Source organism: Hyla sarda, chromosome 4 (assembly GCF_029499605.1).
Source record: "Hyla sarda isolate aHylSar1 chromosome 4, aHylSar1.hap1, whole genome shotgun sequence".
NCBI lineage: Eukaryota > Metazoa > Chordata > Amphibia > Anura > Hylidae > Hyla > Hyla sarda.
This window is the reverse complement of record NC_079192.1, coordinates 30,847,487-30,863,556: the sequence shown is the minus strand read 5'-3', so window position 1 is coordinate 30,863,556 and position 16,070 is coordinate 30,847,487. Positions and strand designations below refer to the sequence as shown.

Sequence of the window (16,070 nt, the reverse complement as noted above, 5' to 3'; positions counted from 1 at the left end):
TGTATGTACTCAGTGATCCCACCAGCAGAATAGTGAGTACAGCTCTGGAGTATAATACAGGATATGACTCAGGATCAGTACAGGATAAGTAATGTAATGTATGTACATAGTGACCTCACCAGCAGAATAGTGAGTACAGCTCTGGAATATAATACAGGATATAACTCAGGATCAGTACAGGATAAGTAATGTAATGTATGTACACAGTGACCTCACCAGCAGAATAGTGAGTACAGCTCTGGAGTATAATACAGGATATAACTCAGGATCAGTACAGGAAAAGTAATGTAATGTATGTACACAGTGATCTCACCAGCAGAATAGTGAGTACAGCTCTGGAGTATAATACAGGATATAACTCAGGATCAGTACAGGATAAGTAATGTATGTACACAGTGACCTCACCAGCAGAATAGTGAGTACAGCTCTGGAGTATAATACAGGATATATATCAGGATCAGTACAGGATAAGTAATGTAATGTATGTACACAGTGACCTCACCAGCAGAATAGTGAGTACAGCACTGGAGTATAATACAGGATATAACTCAGGATCAGTACAGGATAAGTAATGTAATGTATGTACTCAGTGATCCCACCAGCAGAATAGTGAGTACAGCTCTGGAGTATAATACAGGATATGACTCAGGATCAGTACAGGATAAGTAATGTAATGTATGGACACAGTGACCTCACAAGCAGAATAGTGAGTACAGCTCTGGGGTATAATACAGGATATAACTCAGGATCAGTACAGGATAAGTAATGTAATGTATGTACACAGTGACCTCACCAGCAGAATAGTGAGTACAGCCCTGGAGTATAATACAGGATATAACTCAGGATCAGTACAGGATAAGTAATGTAATGTATGTACACAGTGACCTCACCAGCAGAATAGTGAGTACAGCTCTGGAGTATAATACAGGATATAACTCAGGATCAGTACAGGATAAGTAATATAATGTATATACACAGTGACCTCACCAGCAGAATAGTGAGTGCTGCTCTGGAGTATAATACAGGATATAACTCAGGATCAGTACAGGATAAGTAATGTAATGTATGTACACAGTGACCTCACCAGCAGAATAGTGAGTACAGCTCTGAAGTATAATACAGGATATAACTCAGGATCAGTACAGGATAAGTAATGTAATGTATGTACACAGTGACCCCACCAGCAGAATAGTGAGTACAGCTCTGGGATATAACTCAGGATCAGTACAGGATAAGTAATGTAATGTATGTACACAGTGACTGCACCAGCAGAATAGTGAGTACAGCTCTTGAATATAATACAGACTATACCAAAAGATCAGTACTACAACATCACATACATACAGAATTACTCAAACATATACACATATAAGGGACCAGACTGGCTGGCACTAGTTCAGCTTTATTGGGGTAACTTATAAACCTAAAATGCATACGGCACTCACCTCCCAGAATGAAATTTGCCTGTTTTGTTCAGTTATCAGGGAAAGCTGTGTGATTCCTCCAATGAGTATAGTGAGAGTTACAGTATTTCTACCCACAGGATAGAGGCCATCATCACACATCCAGGTACGTTTCCATCCCCGGTCTTCTTACATTCCTCCTCGTGCATCTCTATATAATAAGGCAGACTTGTAATTCAGGACTCTGGGAAAGGTGGGTGACAACCCAGGCAGACTAAGCTAAACAAAAGAACGACTCAGGGAAGGGGGGGTAGTAAAGTGCTCTTTATAGGGGGCATTGTTGGTGACAGGTGCCCTTTATATGTCTAAATCCTACATGACCTCCCCCCACAATGTGCAGGCATCATGCCGCCCGCTCATACTCTGCAGCGCACACTCACACAAGCGATTTGGTATCAGTATGAAAACCACAATTCCCCGTCTATAGGCGGCAGGAGGTACGATCACTGAAGAGGTCGGTACGAGATGAGAAACCTCCAGAGTGCTGCGCCTGGTGAGTCAGCAGATACATGGCGTCTCCTCATCTGCTGTCCATAGGGGGCCCTATAAGGAGGGTGAGGGCCCCTCCGCTCCAGTCATATTAAGGATAGTCAATGTCATGCACGTGGGACGCTCCAGGCTCCGGTCCCCATTAAGCAGCTGGAAGATCATCTCACCACTCAAGAACAAGCAACGTCACACCAGACGGGACTTTATATTGGCCAGAGCGCTAAGCAGAACTTCAATGCATGGACCACCAGGGGGCCCTGTCATCACAGATCAGTGCGACGCCCCCTGTTCAGCTGGTCTCATAGGAGGAGAGCAGAGCAGCGTCCACCGGCTCCATGCACGACGGACACGTGAACGAGCGCATCAGCCAGTTATCTATACACTCCATGTGGTAGACGTGCATACAAGGCAGGAAGCGTACGGGATCCCCGCTGACGAAATCCATCATACAGATCACACACCTGTAGAGACAGAACCGCCCAATCACAACACTTATCAGTAATCAGTGTGGTATCCATCATTATCCATGGAGGGCAGTATTATAGTAGATATATTCTTGTATATAGGAGCAGTATTATAGTAGTTATATTCTTGTATATAGGAGCAGTATTATAGTAGTTATATTCTTGTATATAGGAGGCAGTATTATAGTAGTTATATTCTTGTATATAGGAGGCAGTATTATAGTAGTTATATTGTTGTATATAGGACCAGTATTATAGTAGTTATATTCTTATACATAGGAGCAGTATTATAGTAGTTATATTCTTGTATATAGAAGCAGTATTATAGTAGTTATATTCTTGTACATAGGAGCAGTATTATAGTAGTTATATTCTTGTATATAGGAGCAGTATTATAGTAGTTATATTCTTGTATATAGAAGCAGTATTATAGTAGTTATATTCTTGCATATAGGGGCTGTATTATAGTAGATATATTCTTGTATATAGGAGGCAGTATTATAGTAGTTATATTCTTGTATATAGGAGGCAGTATTCTAGTAGTTATATTCTTGTATATAGGGGTGGTATTATAGTAGTTATATTCTTGTATATAGGAGCAGTATTATAGTAGTTATATTCTTGTATATAGGAGGCAGTATTATAGTAGTTATATTCTTGTACATAGGAGCAGTATTATAGTAGTTATATTCTTGTATATATAGGAGCAGTATTATAGTAGTTATATTCTTGTGTATAGGAGCAGTATTATAGTAGTTATATTCTTGTATATAGGAGCAGTATTATAGTAGTTATATTCTTGTATATAGGAGCAGTATTATAGTAGATATATTCTTGTATATAGGAGCAGTATTATAGTAGTTATATTCTTGTATATAAGAGCAGTATTATAGTAGTTATATTCTTGTATATAGGAGCAGTATTATAGTAGTTATATTCTTGTATATAGGAGGCAGTATTATAGGAGTTATATTCTTGTATATAGGAAGCAGTATTATAGTAGTCATATTCTTGTATATAGGAGGCAGTATTATAGAAGTTATATTCCTTGTACACAGGGGGCAGTATTATAGTAGTTATATTCTTGTACACAGGGGGCAGTATTATAGTAGTTATATTCTTGTACACAGGGGGCAGTATTATAGTAGTTATATTCTTGTACACAGGGGGCAGTCAAAGTCACAGAGGCAATGTAATATCACTTACTCTTTTGGTTTCTTCTCGGAGGGTTCGGACCCCGGGTCATATCTGCCTTTAGGTAGGTGCTGTATAAGGCCGATCCTCTGGGCGATCCACACTTGTTCTTCCTCGGTCAGCTGTGTAGCTAGGCGGGTCTGGCTGGGTGTGGGGTGGTAGACAGGAACAGGCTCCCGCTCCTGAAAATTAAGTAAAATAAAAAAAGAATAATAATGCCAAGAGTGATAGGACCTGAGTAAGTCAGTGCCACTATGGCTTAGATGTGTGTTGCTATTTTAGACAGACAATAGATAAATACATATGAGTCACGTCCCCTGATGAAGCACAACGTGAAACGTAGGTTGGGGTTGGAGCTGGTAGGTTGGCAGAGAACATGGCAGGATGTCTTATGGAGTTTCAGCAGTTTTGTGTGTAGTTTACGCTTTTTTCACGTGATGTTTCCATTGCTTTATACACCTCTCTATATTTGGTCATTATAATACTTTGTCTTACAAGTGACTTATCTGAGTGATGTGCCCGCTGGGTTTCCTCCAAGATCTGTTTTTCCCTTTTTCCATGTGTATGTGCTTATCCTGCTATCTTCACTTTTCTGTATTGTCATGTCAGTGCCTTATTTTTAATATTCCATCCTTTTTTTTTAAATATTTGTCTTGTAATTTTTGATATAAGTTTAATAAACTGAGCATTTTACACAGATTGTTCTTTTGTGTGTGAACATCATTGGAGCGAACCAACTGTGGAATATTTATCATAGTTATCCCCTTATAGGCTGCAGGACCCACCTGTTGCGGATTCCGGAAACGCTGGAGTATTCGGCTCCCGACCACGGTGACGTGAGATCGTAATGTCACGACTCCGCCCCCGTGTGACGTCACGCCCCGCCCCTCAATGCAAGTCTATGGGAGGGGGCGTGACAGCCGTCATGCCCCTCTCCCATAGACTTGCATTGAGGGGGCAGGGTGGGACATCACACGGGGCGGAGTCGTGACGTCTGGATCTCACATCACAGGATGAGAGCCTCAAGCGCTGCAGGAAGCCGCAACAGGGGGGTCCTGCAGCGGAGATCCCAGGGGTCCCCAGCGGCGGGACCTCCGCAATCTGACATCTTATCCCCTATCCTTTCGATAAAGGGGTACTCCGCCCCTAGATATCTTATCCCCTAAGTGTTCCCTTTATTTTCTTGAGCAGTGTATGATAGATAGATTAATGTTTTCCAAGCAGGGTGCCTCCAGCTGTTGCAAAATGACAACTCCCGGCATGTCTGGACACTTCAGCTCTCACCATGTACACACACTGTGATTGTCTAGGGCCCCATAGATTGACACCTGTGTATGCACCTGATGACGTCACACACTGCAGTAAATAATGACATCACACAGCATACAGATACATATGAGAGGCCATGACTGTTCTATCCACCTGACCCGGATCCATGATGGAGGAGGCGATCACCTGGTATGGAGGTGGGGGCTCCCCGGGTAAGCTGACCCCGTCCGAGTCGTTGAGCAGGGACAGATCATCTGCGGTCTGTGATGACAGGCAGTTCCCCATCCCCTTATCCCGGGGCTCCGGTTGCCCCGGGACTCCAGCTCTGGGCTCCGGGCTGTTTACACTCCTCCTCACGTCCGGGAAGTCTTTTTTTTTTTTTTCCCTACTAAAACTACATCTCCCGGCATCCTCCGTGTTTGCGCGTTGTGATGACGTCAGCGCTTAACGCCGCTCCGCACACCTGATTGGGTTATACAGTCACGTGGTGCGCATTTCTCAGCCTGGGAGCAATAATAATTCTAATATACGATTCCTTCTTTACCTTTGCGTTTGTCACAGATGAATAATAAGAATGTTATATTTTTAATACTTTTTTTTGCAGTGGTCTTCAACCTGCGGACCTCCAGATGTTGCAAAACTACAACTCCCAGCATGCCCGGACAGCCGTTGGCTGTCCGGGCATGCTGGGAGTTGTAGTTTTGCAACATCTGGAGGTCCGCAGGTTGAAGACCACTGCTTTATTGCTTCTCCAAACTGTGAGAAAATACAACTCCAAGCTGTCAGGGTATACTGGGAGTTGTAGTTTCAGAACTGCTGCCACTTCTTTACCAGAATCGGTATAAGGTAGCATTGCCCAACCGGGGTGCCTCCAGCTGTTGCAAAACTATAACTCCCAGCATGCCCGGTGATGTAAAGTTTACCTTGATCAGTAGAAAACTCACAGCGCATGTGCAGCGCCACACTGACAGTGTAGGGCTAATGTAGGCAGCGTCAGTAGCATAGCCCTGCGCATGCGCAGTTGGCTGTACTGCGCAGGGCGTAGTGATAGCGTAGCTGTAGAAAACAGAACGCATGCGCAGGGCTCTAGCGTAGGCAGCTAGCGTCGTTTGCTAGCTAAAAAGGGGTGTAGCGCAGCAGGAGCTAATAAGTAATTGAACCCCTTAAATCAGCGGGCGGACAGCAGGAGTGAATAAGTAAGTGAACCCCTTAATTCCGCAGGCACAAGGAGTGAATAAGTAATTGAACCCCTAAAATCAGCGGCAGAGCGAGTGAATATGTAAGTGAACCCCTAAAATCGGAGGGCACAAGGAGTGAATAAAAAGGTGAACCCCTAAAATCGGAAGGCACAAGGAGTGAATAAGTAAGTGAACCCCTAAAATCAGCAACAGAGTGAGTGAATAAGTAAGTGAACCCTGACATCAGCGGACAGGAGTGAATATGTAAGTGAACCCCTAAAATCACCAGCAGAGTGAGTGAATAAGTGCACCCCTAAAATCAGCGAGCAGGCAGAAGGAGTTAATAAGTATGTGAACCCCTAAAATCACCAGCAGAGTGAATTCGCTACACCCTTTTCTCCCTAGCTGCCTACGCTAGAGCCCTGCGCACTACGCTACTAATGCAAGCCCTGCGCTTTATATAGCAAACTACGCTAGAGCCCTGCGCATGCGCACTCAGTTTTCTACAGCTACACTATCATTACGCCACTAACGCAAGCCCTGAGCAGTAGAGACAACTGCGCATGCGCAGGGCTATGCTGCTGACACTGCCTGTGTTAGCCCCTACACTGTCAGCATAGTGCTGCGCATGCGCTCTGAGTTTTCTACAGATTGAGGTAAACTTTACATCACCGGACAGCCAACGACATCAGCTGGAGGCACCCTGGTTGGGAAACACTGGTATAAGGAGTCAGGCTAAGATCTGATAGGATGCGCAGGGGTTATCCAGGAATAGAAAAGCAGAGCTATTTCTTCCAGAAAAGGCGCCTCACCTGTCCTCAGGTTGTGTGTGGAAGAAATTACCTCTTTTTTTTTTCTAATCACCTTTAAACTATTTTACTGCACATCATCATTACTGTCATTGAGGGATACCTAGTTATGAGGCCAGATCTGCTGAGGTTTGTAGTTCCACACCAGGACGCTCCCTCAACATCAGGGCAGAAGAGAAGAGTTTCAACCCTATTGGCAGAACGTATCCTCGGTGCCCATGTTGCAGGTTGGTCTCTGGCCTCACCTACTATGCTTGTGGCAGAACCCACAGCACACCATCTGCCTGACCCGGTATCAGCTCTCTTCTCTCCATTGACACCTTGCTTCCCGAAGCTGCAGACGTGACAGCATCACCACTCAATTACTGGCTGCAGTGGTGTCCTGCTTTTGTCAGCGATTGATGAGGCGGCACATCATCATTACTGTCTGCAGCTTTGATAAGCGAGGTATCAGCGGAGACAGACACTGATACCGGAGGCTACGAAGGAGTGAGGAAGGTAAGTAGAGTCTTTTTGTTTTATTTTATAGCCTGGGCACATTTCTTTGCCGGAAAACCGCTGTAAGTGGGTAGGTCCCCCATAGGAAGGATATCCTATATCCCACAGTCTCTTATTGGGTAGCCCTCCCATAGGCAGGTATGTCCTCAGGTAGATAGTTCCCCCTAGTAGGTAAATACATCCTTAGGTAGTTAAATAGATCCCTCAATAGGTAAATAAAAAAATCAGTATATTTGTAGGTGGGTAAGTAGATCGGTGGGAGTTTTGGTAGTTAGATGGGTGTGTAGATAGGTGGGTAGTAAGTTAGGTGGGTTTGTGTAGGTAGTTGGGTGGGTGTTTAGGTAGTTAGAAGGATAGGTAGGTGGGTGTGTAGATAGGTGGGTGGGTGTTTGAGTGGGTAGTAAATTAGAAAGTTGGGTTTGTGTAGGTAGTTAGTTAGGCAGGTGGGTAAGTGTTTAGGTAGTTTGGTGGGTGGGTGTGCAGGTAGATGGGAAGGTGTTTAGGTAGGTGGGGGGTGTTTGGGTGGGTAGTAAATTAGTAAGTTGGGTTTGTGTAGGTAGGTAGTTAGGCAGGTGGGTAGGTGTTTATGTAGTTTGGTGGGTAGGTAGGTGGGTTGGTGTGTAGGTGGGTGGGTAGGTAGTTATTTAGGTAGGTTGGTGGGTGTTTAGGTAGTTAGGTGGGTGGGTAGGTGAGTGTTTAGGTGGGTGGGTGTTAAGGTGGGTATGGAGTACCATATTAAAGGAATACTCCAGCGAAAATTAAAATTATCCCCTATCTGATAAGGAGCTAATCTTGGGGGGGTTTGACCGCTGGGACCACCCACGATCAACGGGACTGGACCCCGGTCCTCTCAGTGAGGAGCGCGTGTCATCTACCGGTAGACAGCACAAGCTCCATTCATTTCTATGGGAGCGCCGATGATGCCTCATGACTCCCATAGGAGCGGCGGAGCCTGTCCCGGTGATTGTTGGGGGTCCCAGCAGTCAAACCCCATGTGATCACCTACTTATCACCTATCCTGTGGATAGGGGATAAGTAGATTTTTGCCGCAGATCTCCTTTAATCACAGTCTGTCAGACATCCATTGGAGTTCTACGACGGTGCCCACTGCTTCTGATGGGGCAGTGGATGACTATCTATTGGATGGGGCAGTGGATGACTATCTATTGGATGGGGCAGTGGATGACTATCTATTGGATGGGGCAGTGGATGACTATCTATTGGATGGGGCAGTGGATGACTATCTATTGGATGGGGCAGTGGATGACTATCTATTGGATGGGGCAGTGGATGACTATCTATTGGATGGGGCAGTGGATGACTATCTATTGGATGGGGCAGTGGATGACTATCTATTGGATGGGGCAGTGGATGACTATCTATTGGATGGGGCAGTGGATGACTGTCTATTGGATGGGGCAGTGGATGACTGTCTATTGGATGGGGCAGTGGATGACTATCTATTGGATGGGGCAGTGGATGACTATCTATTGGATGGGGCAGTGGATGACTATCTATTGGATGGGGCAGTGGATGACTATCTATTGGATGGGGCAGTGGATGACTGTCTATTGGATGGGGCAGTGGATGACTGTCTATTGGATGGGGCAGTGGATGACTATCTATTGGATGGGGCAGTGGATGACTATCTATTGGATGGGGCAGTGGATGACTATCTATTGGATGGGGCAGTGGATGACTGTCTATTGGATGGGGCAGTGGATGACTGTCTATTGGATGGGGCAGTGGATGACTGTCTATTGGATGGGGCAGTGGATGACTGTCTATTGGATGGGGCAGTGGATGACTGTCTATTGGATGGGGCAGTGGATGACTATCTATTGGATGGGGCAGTGGATGACTATCTATTGGATGGGGCAGTGGATGACTATCTATTGGATGGGGCAGTGGATGACTGTCTATTGGATGGGGCAGTGGATGACTGTCTATTGGATGGGGCAGTGGATGACTATCTATTGGATGGGGCAGTGGATGACTATCTATTGGATGGGGCAGTGGATGACTATCTATTGGATGGGGCAGTGGGGGGAGATTTATCTTTATCAACACCTGTGTGTAAGGAGAAGTGGTGCAGTTGCCCATAGCAACCAATCAGATCGCTTCTTTCATTTTTTTTGAAAGGTCTCGGGGGGGGAAAAAAAAAAAGCAGTGATCCGATTGGTTGTCAAGGGCAACTGCTCCACCTTCCTCTGCAGAGGTTTTGATAAATCTCCCCCTAAGTATGTAGTCAGCGGGCCTAGTATGCTCGTGATATTCTGTATACAGTACAAAGGCGGCCAGTCAGCTCACTGCAGTACAGAGGCATCGGCGTGTCTCCTCTGCATTACACGCTCCTCTCTGGCGGAGTCATCCCCAGAATTAAAAAACTTCCACTTGAGGAAAGCATATAGCTACTCAACATTAACTTCCTACTCTACATGTCCTATAACAATACAAAAAGACAAAAAAAAACGGAGTCACTTCACAACAAGATATTAAAAAATTATATAAATACAGTGGTCCCTCAACATGCGATGGTAATCCGTTCCAAATGGACCATCGTTTGTTGAAACCATCGTATGTTGAGGGATCCGTGCAATGTAAAGTATAGGACAGTGGTCTACAACCTGCGGACCTCCAGATGTTGCAAAACTACAACACCCAGCATGCCCGGACAGCCGTTGGCTGTCCGGGCATGCTGGTAGTTGTAGTTATGCAACATCTGGAGGTCCGCTGGTTGAAGACCACTGGTATTAGAGGTTATACTCACGTGTCTACACCGCTCCGGACCGTCACCGCTGCCCTGGATGTCGCCTCCCATCGCTGTCGCCGCGTCCCCGAGGTGTCCCCGACGCTCCAGCAAGGCCTCTGCTTCCCCGGAATCCTCGCTCTCCGTCGCCGCCATCACGTCGCTACGCACGCCGCTCCTATTGGATGACGGGACGGCGTGCGCAGCGACGTGATGACGACGATGGAGAGCGCCGACGATGCAGGGGATCCTGAAGAGGACGCGCCGGAGCCCCGAGGACAGGTAAGTGATCGTCAGTGGACCACACGGGGCACCGTAAACGGCTATCCGGTGTCAGCTGAAGCAGTCTGCACTGCCGGATAGCCATTTATGCGATGGCCCCGACATACAAAAGCATTGTATGTTGATGCTGCCTCTGAGAGGCCATCGTATGTTGAAATTATCGTATGTCGGGGCCATCGTAGGTCGGGGGGGGGGGGGTCACTGTGTATATATATATATATATATATATTAATTTTATTAGGCGAAAAACATATGTGACATGTCAGAGTTAGGAGAGGACTCCACCTCAAGCCGAAACAAGGGGAGACATCTCCTATCCACAGAAAGACCGTCTAAGATTAATACACAATGGATCCTACCCCTAATAGAAAGTGCTCGGGAAAGTGCACAGTGCATGTACATAATGAAATTCAATATATATTACAAAAGGTGGGGGTATTGACACGTGACGCATTATACCTACCTATCACAGGGATGGACAGCCCGGACGCGGGGCAACATGGGTTGGGGGGAGTCCCATGTCCTGACTGTCCAACGCTGTGATATGTAGTTCACACTTCTGCAGTTATAGGAGGTGGCCATGTTGGATGTGCACACGAGTGGGTATAAACAATGAGATCACGTTTCCTCTGTTAGGCAGCAGCAATGGAGTCAGCATCTGGCAAAGCTGGGCAGATTGCAGGGACACCTGTCGGCCCCTATCTACCACTGTTGGCTTCCTTGTGTTTCTGGCTGCTTCCCAGGTTGTGCACCTACACAGTGAACATCAGCTGCCCCGCTGAAGGTGACGTGCCAAATGGCCCAATGTCTGACTCATAAGTGGGTTGGGGTCAGTTCACACTATGTGCAGTTTTAATGCTAAGGTGTTTTATGAAGATTTGATGTCTTTTTTTTTTTAAGTTAACTGATGCCAGAAAGTTAAACAGATTTGTAAATTACTTCTATTAAATGTCATGACCGAGGGGGGGGGACAGGGAGAGTGAGCCTCTCACTGCCTACTAGCCCATCCATCCTAAGCGATGGATTGACAACTTGGAGCCAGTCCCTACCTGCGCTACAGTGCAGTGGCGTAAAAACAAATAATAAACATAGTTGGTCACAGGCTAGAAACAGAAAACTATCAGACAACCAGACAGGATAAAAATATAGAACATTGTTCACACTGGACACAGATAACTAACAGATTAAGTCCAGAACACAAGACTGGGAAACGAATAAGTCAGAATAGACTCCAGGAGCAAACAGGAATAAAAACCTCAATCCCCCAGAAAACCTCCAGAAAACACGGGAATGTCTTGATACTAGAAGCACCATGGAGCACAGAGATATCTTGTACTAAATCTCAATTCCCCAGAGTCCCATTAAAAGGTCACAGGGATGTCTTGTTACAAAAACTCATAAAACAGATACAAGAAAACCAAACTCTACAACATAGAGGAACTCTGGTCAGGATACTAAACAGGATATTTCTCAAGATTCAAAACAGGATATATTTCAACATACTAGACAGGACAAATTCTAACCCAAACTCCACCAAGAGGAGGAACAAAGGACAGGATTCTAACTGTGTGAACACAGACCAAACAAATCAGAATGAACATACATCCTAAAAACAGACTAATATCTATAGATGTGGAACATCTAAAATCCCATGGTTTGCAAGATGGAAAACAACATGGGTTTTACTTCAGGGAGATCATGTCAAACAAATCTCATTGATTTTTTTGACTGGGTGACTAAAATAATAGATGGCGGAGGGGCAGTAATAATAGATGGCGGAGGGGCAGTAATAATAGATGGCGGAGGGGCAGTAATAATAGATGGCGGAGGGGCAGTAGACATCGCATATCTAGATTTTAGTAACACTTTTGACACTGTCCCACATAGAAGACTTATCAATAAACTACAGTCATTGTGCTTGGACTCCAATATTGTTGAGTGGATCAGGCGGTGGCTGAGTAACAGACAACAGAGGGTTGTAGTCAATGGAGAATATTCAGAGCAAGGTCTTGTTACCAGAGGGGACCTCAGGGATCTGTACTGGGACCAATATTGTTTAATATCTTCATTAGTGATATTACAGAAGGTCTCGATGGTTCGGTATTGGTCTTTCTGCTGATGACACAAAGATATGTAACAGGGTTGATGTTCCTGGAGGGATCCGCCAAATGGAAAAGGATTTAGGAAAACTAGAAGAATGGTCAGAACTCTGGCAACTGAAATTTAATGTGGCTAAGTGCAAGATAATGCACCTGGGGCGTAAAAACCCTCGGGCAGAATATAGATTATTTGACACAGTCCTGACCTCAGTATCTGAGGAAAGGGATTTAGGAGTAATTATTTCAGAAGACTTAAAGGGGTACTCCGGCGGTAAGACATCTTATCCCCTATCCAAAGGATAGGGGATAAGATGCCTGATCACGGGGGTCCCGCCGCTGGGGACCCCCGTGATCTTGCACGCAGCACCCCGTTAGAATCAGTCCCCGCTGGGGGGCTGATTACTGGCGATCACGGGGGTCAGAGCATTGTGACGTCACGCTCCGCCACCTGACAGCTGTCACGCCCCCCTCACATAGGCTTGCATTGAGGGGCGGAGCGTGACGTCACAATGCTCCGACCTCTGTGATCGCCAGTAATCAGACCCGGAGCGAACGTGCTCTGGGGACTGATTCTAACTGGGTGCTGCATGCAAGATCACCGGAGTCCTTAGCGGCGGGACCCCCGCGATCAGGCATCTTATCCCCTATCCTTTGGATAGGGGATAAGATGTCTTAGCGCAGGAGTACCCCTTTAAAGGTAGGAAGACAATGGAATATAGCAGCAGGAAATGCTAGCAGAATGCTTGGATGTATAGGGAGAGGTATTAGCAGTAGAAAGAGAGAAGTGCTCATGGATGTATAGGGAGAGGTATAAGCAGTAGAAAGAGAGAAGTGCTCATTGATGTATAGGGAGAGGTATAAGCAGTATAAAGAGAGAAGTGCTCATGGATGTATAGGGAGAGGTATAAGCAGTAGAGAGAGGAGTGCTCATGGATGTATAGGGAGAGGTATAAGCAGTATAAAGAGAGAAGTGTTCATGGATGTATAGGGAGAGGTATAAGCAGTAGAAGGAGAAGTGCTCATGCCGCTGTACAGAACACTGGTGAGACCTCACTTGGAGTATTGTGCCCAGTACTGGAGGTCGTATCTCCTGAAGGATATAGATACTCTAGAGAGAGATCAGAGAAGATACTAAACTAGTACATGGATTGCAGGATAAAACTTACCAGGAAAGGTTAAAGGACCTTAACATGTATAGAAGAAAGAAGAGACAGAGGGATATGATAGATACTTATACATAAAGGGAATCAACATGGTAAAGGAGGAGAGGAGATTTAAAAGAAGAAAAACGACACTAGAGGACATAGTTCTAAATTAGAGGGGCAAAGGTTTAATAGTAATATCAGGAAGTATTACTTTACTGAGAGAGTAGTGGATGCATGGAATAGCCTTCCTGCAGAAGTGGTCACTGCAAATACAGTAAAGGAGTTTAAACATGCATGGGATAAGCATAAGGCTATCCTTCATATAAGATAGGGATAGGCATAAGGCTAGCCTTCATATAAGAGAGAGATAGGTATAAGTCTATCCTTCATATAAGATAGGGATAAGCATAAGGCTATCCTTCATATAACATAGGGATAAGCATAAGGCTATCCTTCATATAAGATAGGGAAAAGCATAAGGCTATCCTTCATATAAGATAGAGATAGGCATAAGGCTATCCTTCATATAAGATAGAGATAGGCATAAGTCTAGCCTTCATATAAGATAGAGATAGGTATAAGGCTATCCTTCATATAAGATAGAGATAGGTATAAGTCTAGCCTTCATATAAGATAGAGATAGGTATAAGGCTATCCTTCATATAAGATAGGGATAGGCATAAGGCTATACTTCATATACGATAGGGATAGGCATAAGGCTACCCTTCATATAAGATAGGGATAGGCATAAGGCTACCCTTCATATAAGATAGGGATAGGCATAAGGCTATCCTTCGTATAAGATGGGGCCAGGGACTATTGATAGAATTCAGATTATTGGGCAGACTAGATGGCCCAAATGGTTCTTATCTGCCAACACATTCTGTTTCTATAATAAACAAAACTATTTAAAGGGGTACTCCCATGGTATACTTTTTTTTTTTTTTTTTTTTATCAACTGGTGCCAGAAAGTGAAACAGATTTGTAAATTACTTCTATTAAAAAAATCTTAATCCTTCCAGTACTTTTTAGGGGCTATATACTACAGAAGACATGCTTTTCTTTTTGGATTTCTCTGATGTCACGACCACAGTGCTCTCTTCTGACATCTCTGTCCATTTTTGGAACTGTCCAGAGCAGGAGAAAATCACCATAGCAAACATATGCTTCTCTGGACAGTTCCTAAAATGGACAGCAGAGGTCAGCAGAGAGCACTGTGGTCGTGACATCAGAGAAATCCAAAAAGAAAAGCATTTCCTCTGTAGTATACAGCCCATAAAATGTATTGGAAGGATTAAGATTTTTTAATAGAAGTAATTTACAAATCTGTTTAACTTTCTGGCACCATTTGATTTAAAAAAAAAAAAAAAAAAAGTTTTCCACGGGAGAACCCCTTTAACCATGGCAAAAAACTCAGATCAGATAAGATAAATACAAGGTAAAAGCTCTAGCAGACATAGTAGTATAATGCACAGATATCATAGCAGCATTGTAGTACAAGCAAACAAAGTGTATTGCACTAAATAACCAGCACTGAATGCAGGAGAAGTCTGGTTTAAAATAGACACACCCGAGTTCTCATTCGTTCAGAGCATTAACCATTCCCTTTCCAGGGATAATAGAAAACTGCTCTGAACATCCTAGTGTGTGAATACAGACCTAAACAGAAAAATACAAAAACAAATAAACGGACATTACATAAAAAATCTTAATCCCCTCACCCACCTCCCTCCCTAGCCCCCCCCCCCCCCCCGCGCACCCCACCCACCACCGATTGCACTGGTTACCCCACTACCCCCCCCCCCACTACTTGCCTAATATGTTCGGATTTACTAGACTAATGTTGTTACTCGGATAAGTATTGGTTCCCCCTTTATGGTACAATTTTGCCCCTGCTGTACGTTGCTTGCTAGGTTTATTTTACATGTACATGTCATGAATCTTGTATGTGCTATTATTCCTTTTTTTTTTTTGCTTAATAAAGTTTATCGTTGAAATGAAAAAAAAAATATAATCTTAATCCTTCCAGTATTTATTAGCGGCTGTATACTACAGAGGAAATTCTTTTCTGTCACGACCACGGTGCTCTCTGCTGACACCTCTGTCCATGCCAGGAACTGTCCAGAGCAGGAGAAAATCCCCATTGCAAACATATGCTGCACTGGACAGTTCCTAAAATGGACAGAGGTGTCAGCAGATAGCACTGTGGTCGTGACAGAAAAGAAATCCAAAAAGAAAAGATTTTCTCTGTAGTATACAGCCACTGATGAGTTCTGGAAGGATTAAGAATTTTTAATAGAAGTAATTTACAAATCTGTTTATCTTTCTGGCACCAGTTGATAAAAAAATTTAAAAATTTTTAAAAAAAGTTTTCCACCGGAGTATCCCTTTAAGGTTGTGTTCATAAATGTAATTTTTACTGCATTTTTCA

General features: G+C 44.4%; 1 protein-coding gene across 1 annotated transcript; it reads right to left on the bottom strand.

The window, feature by feature from the left end:
• Nucleotides 1-1,369: 1,369 nt before the first annotated feature.
• On the bottom strand, nt 1,370-5,273 carry LOC130367706 (RING finger protein 11-like). The gene is made up of 3 exons (XM_056570341.1): nt 5,066-5,273; nt 3,623-3,792; nt 1,370-2,413 (listed from the first exon to the last, which is right to left on the bottom strand). Exons 1-3 carry the CDS (start codon nt 5,162-5,164, stop codon nt 2,242-2,244), a joined length of 441 nt encoding a protein of 146 aa, XP_056426316.1. The 5' UTR covers nt 5,165-5,273; the 3' UTR covers nt 1,370-2,241.
• Between the last annotated feature and the right edge of the window lie 10,797 nt (nt 5,274-16,070).

What these genes read in the sequence shown, in the direction of transcription:
- LOC130367706 (XM_056570341.1), bottom strand. Translation starts at nt 5,164, where the DNA reads ATGGGGAACTGCCTGTCATCACAGACCGCAGATGATCTGTCCCTGCTC. An exon ending in AGCCCCCACCTCCATACCAG is followed by an intron (nt 3,793 to 5,065) that starts GTGATCGCCTCC and finishes CTTAATTTTCAG; the next exon opens with GAGCGGGAGCCTGTTCCTGT. An exon ending in TCCGAGAAGAAACCAAAAGA is followed by an intron (nt 2,414 to 3,622) that starts GTAAGTGATATT and finishes CTGTCTCTACAG; the next exon opens with GTGTGTGATCTGTATGATGG.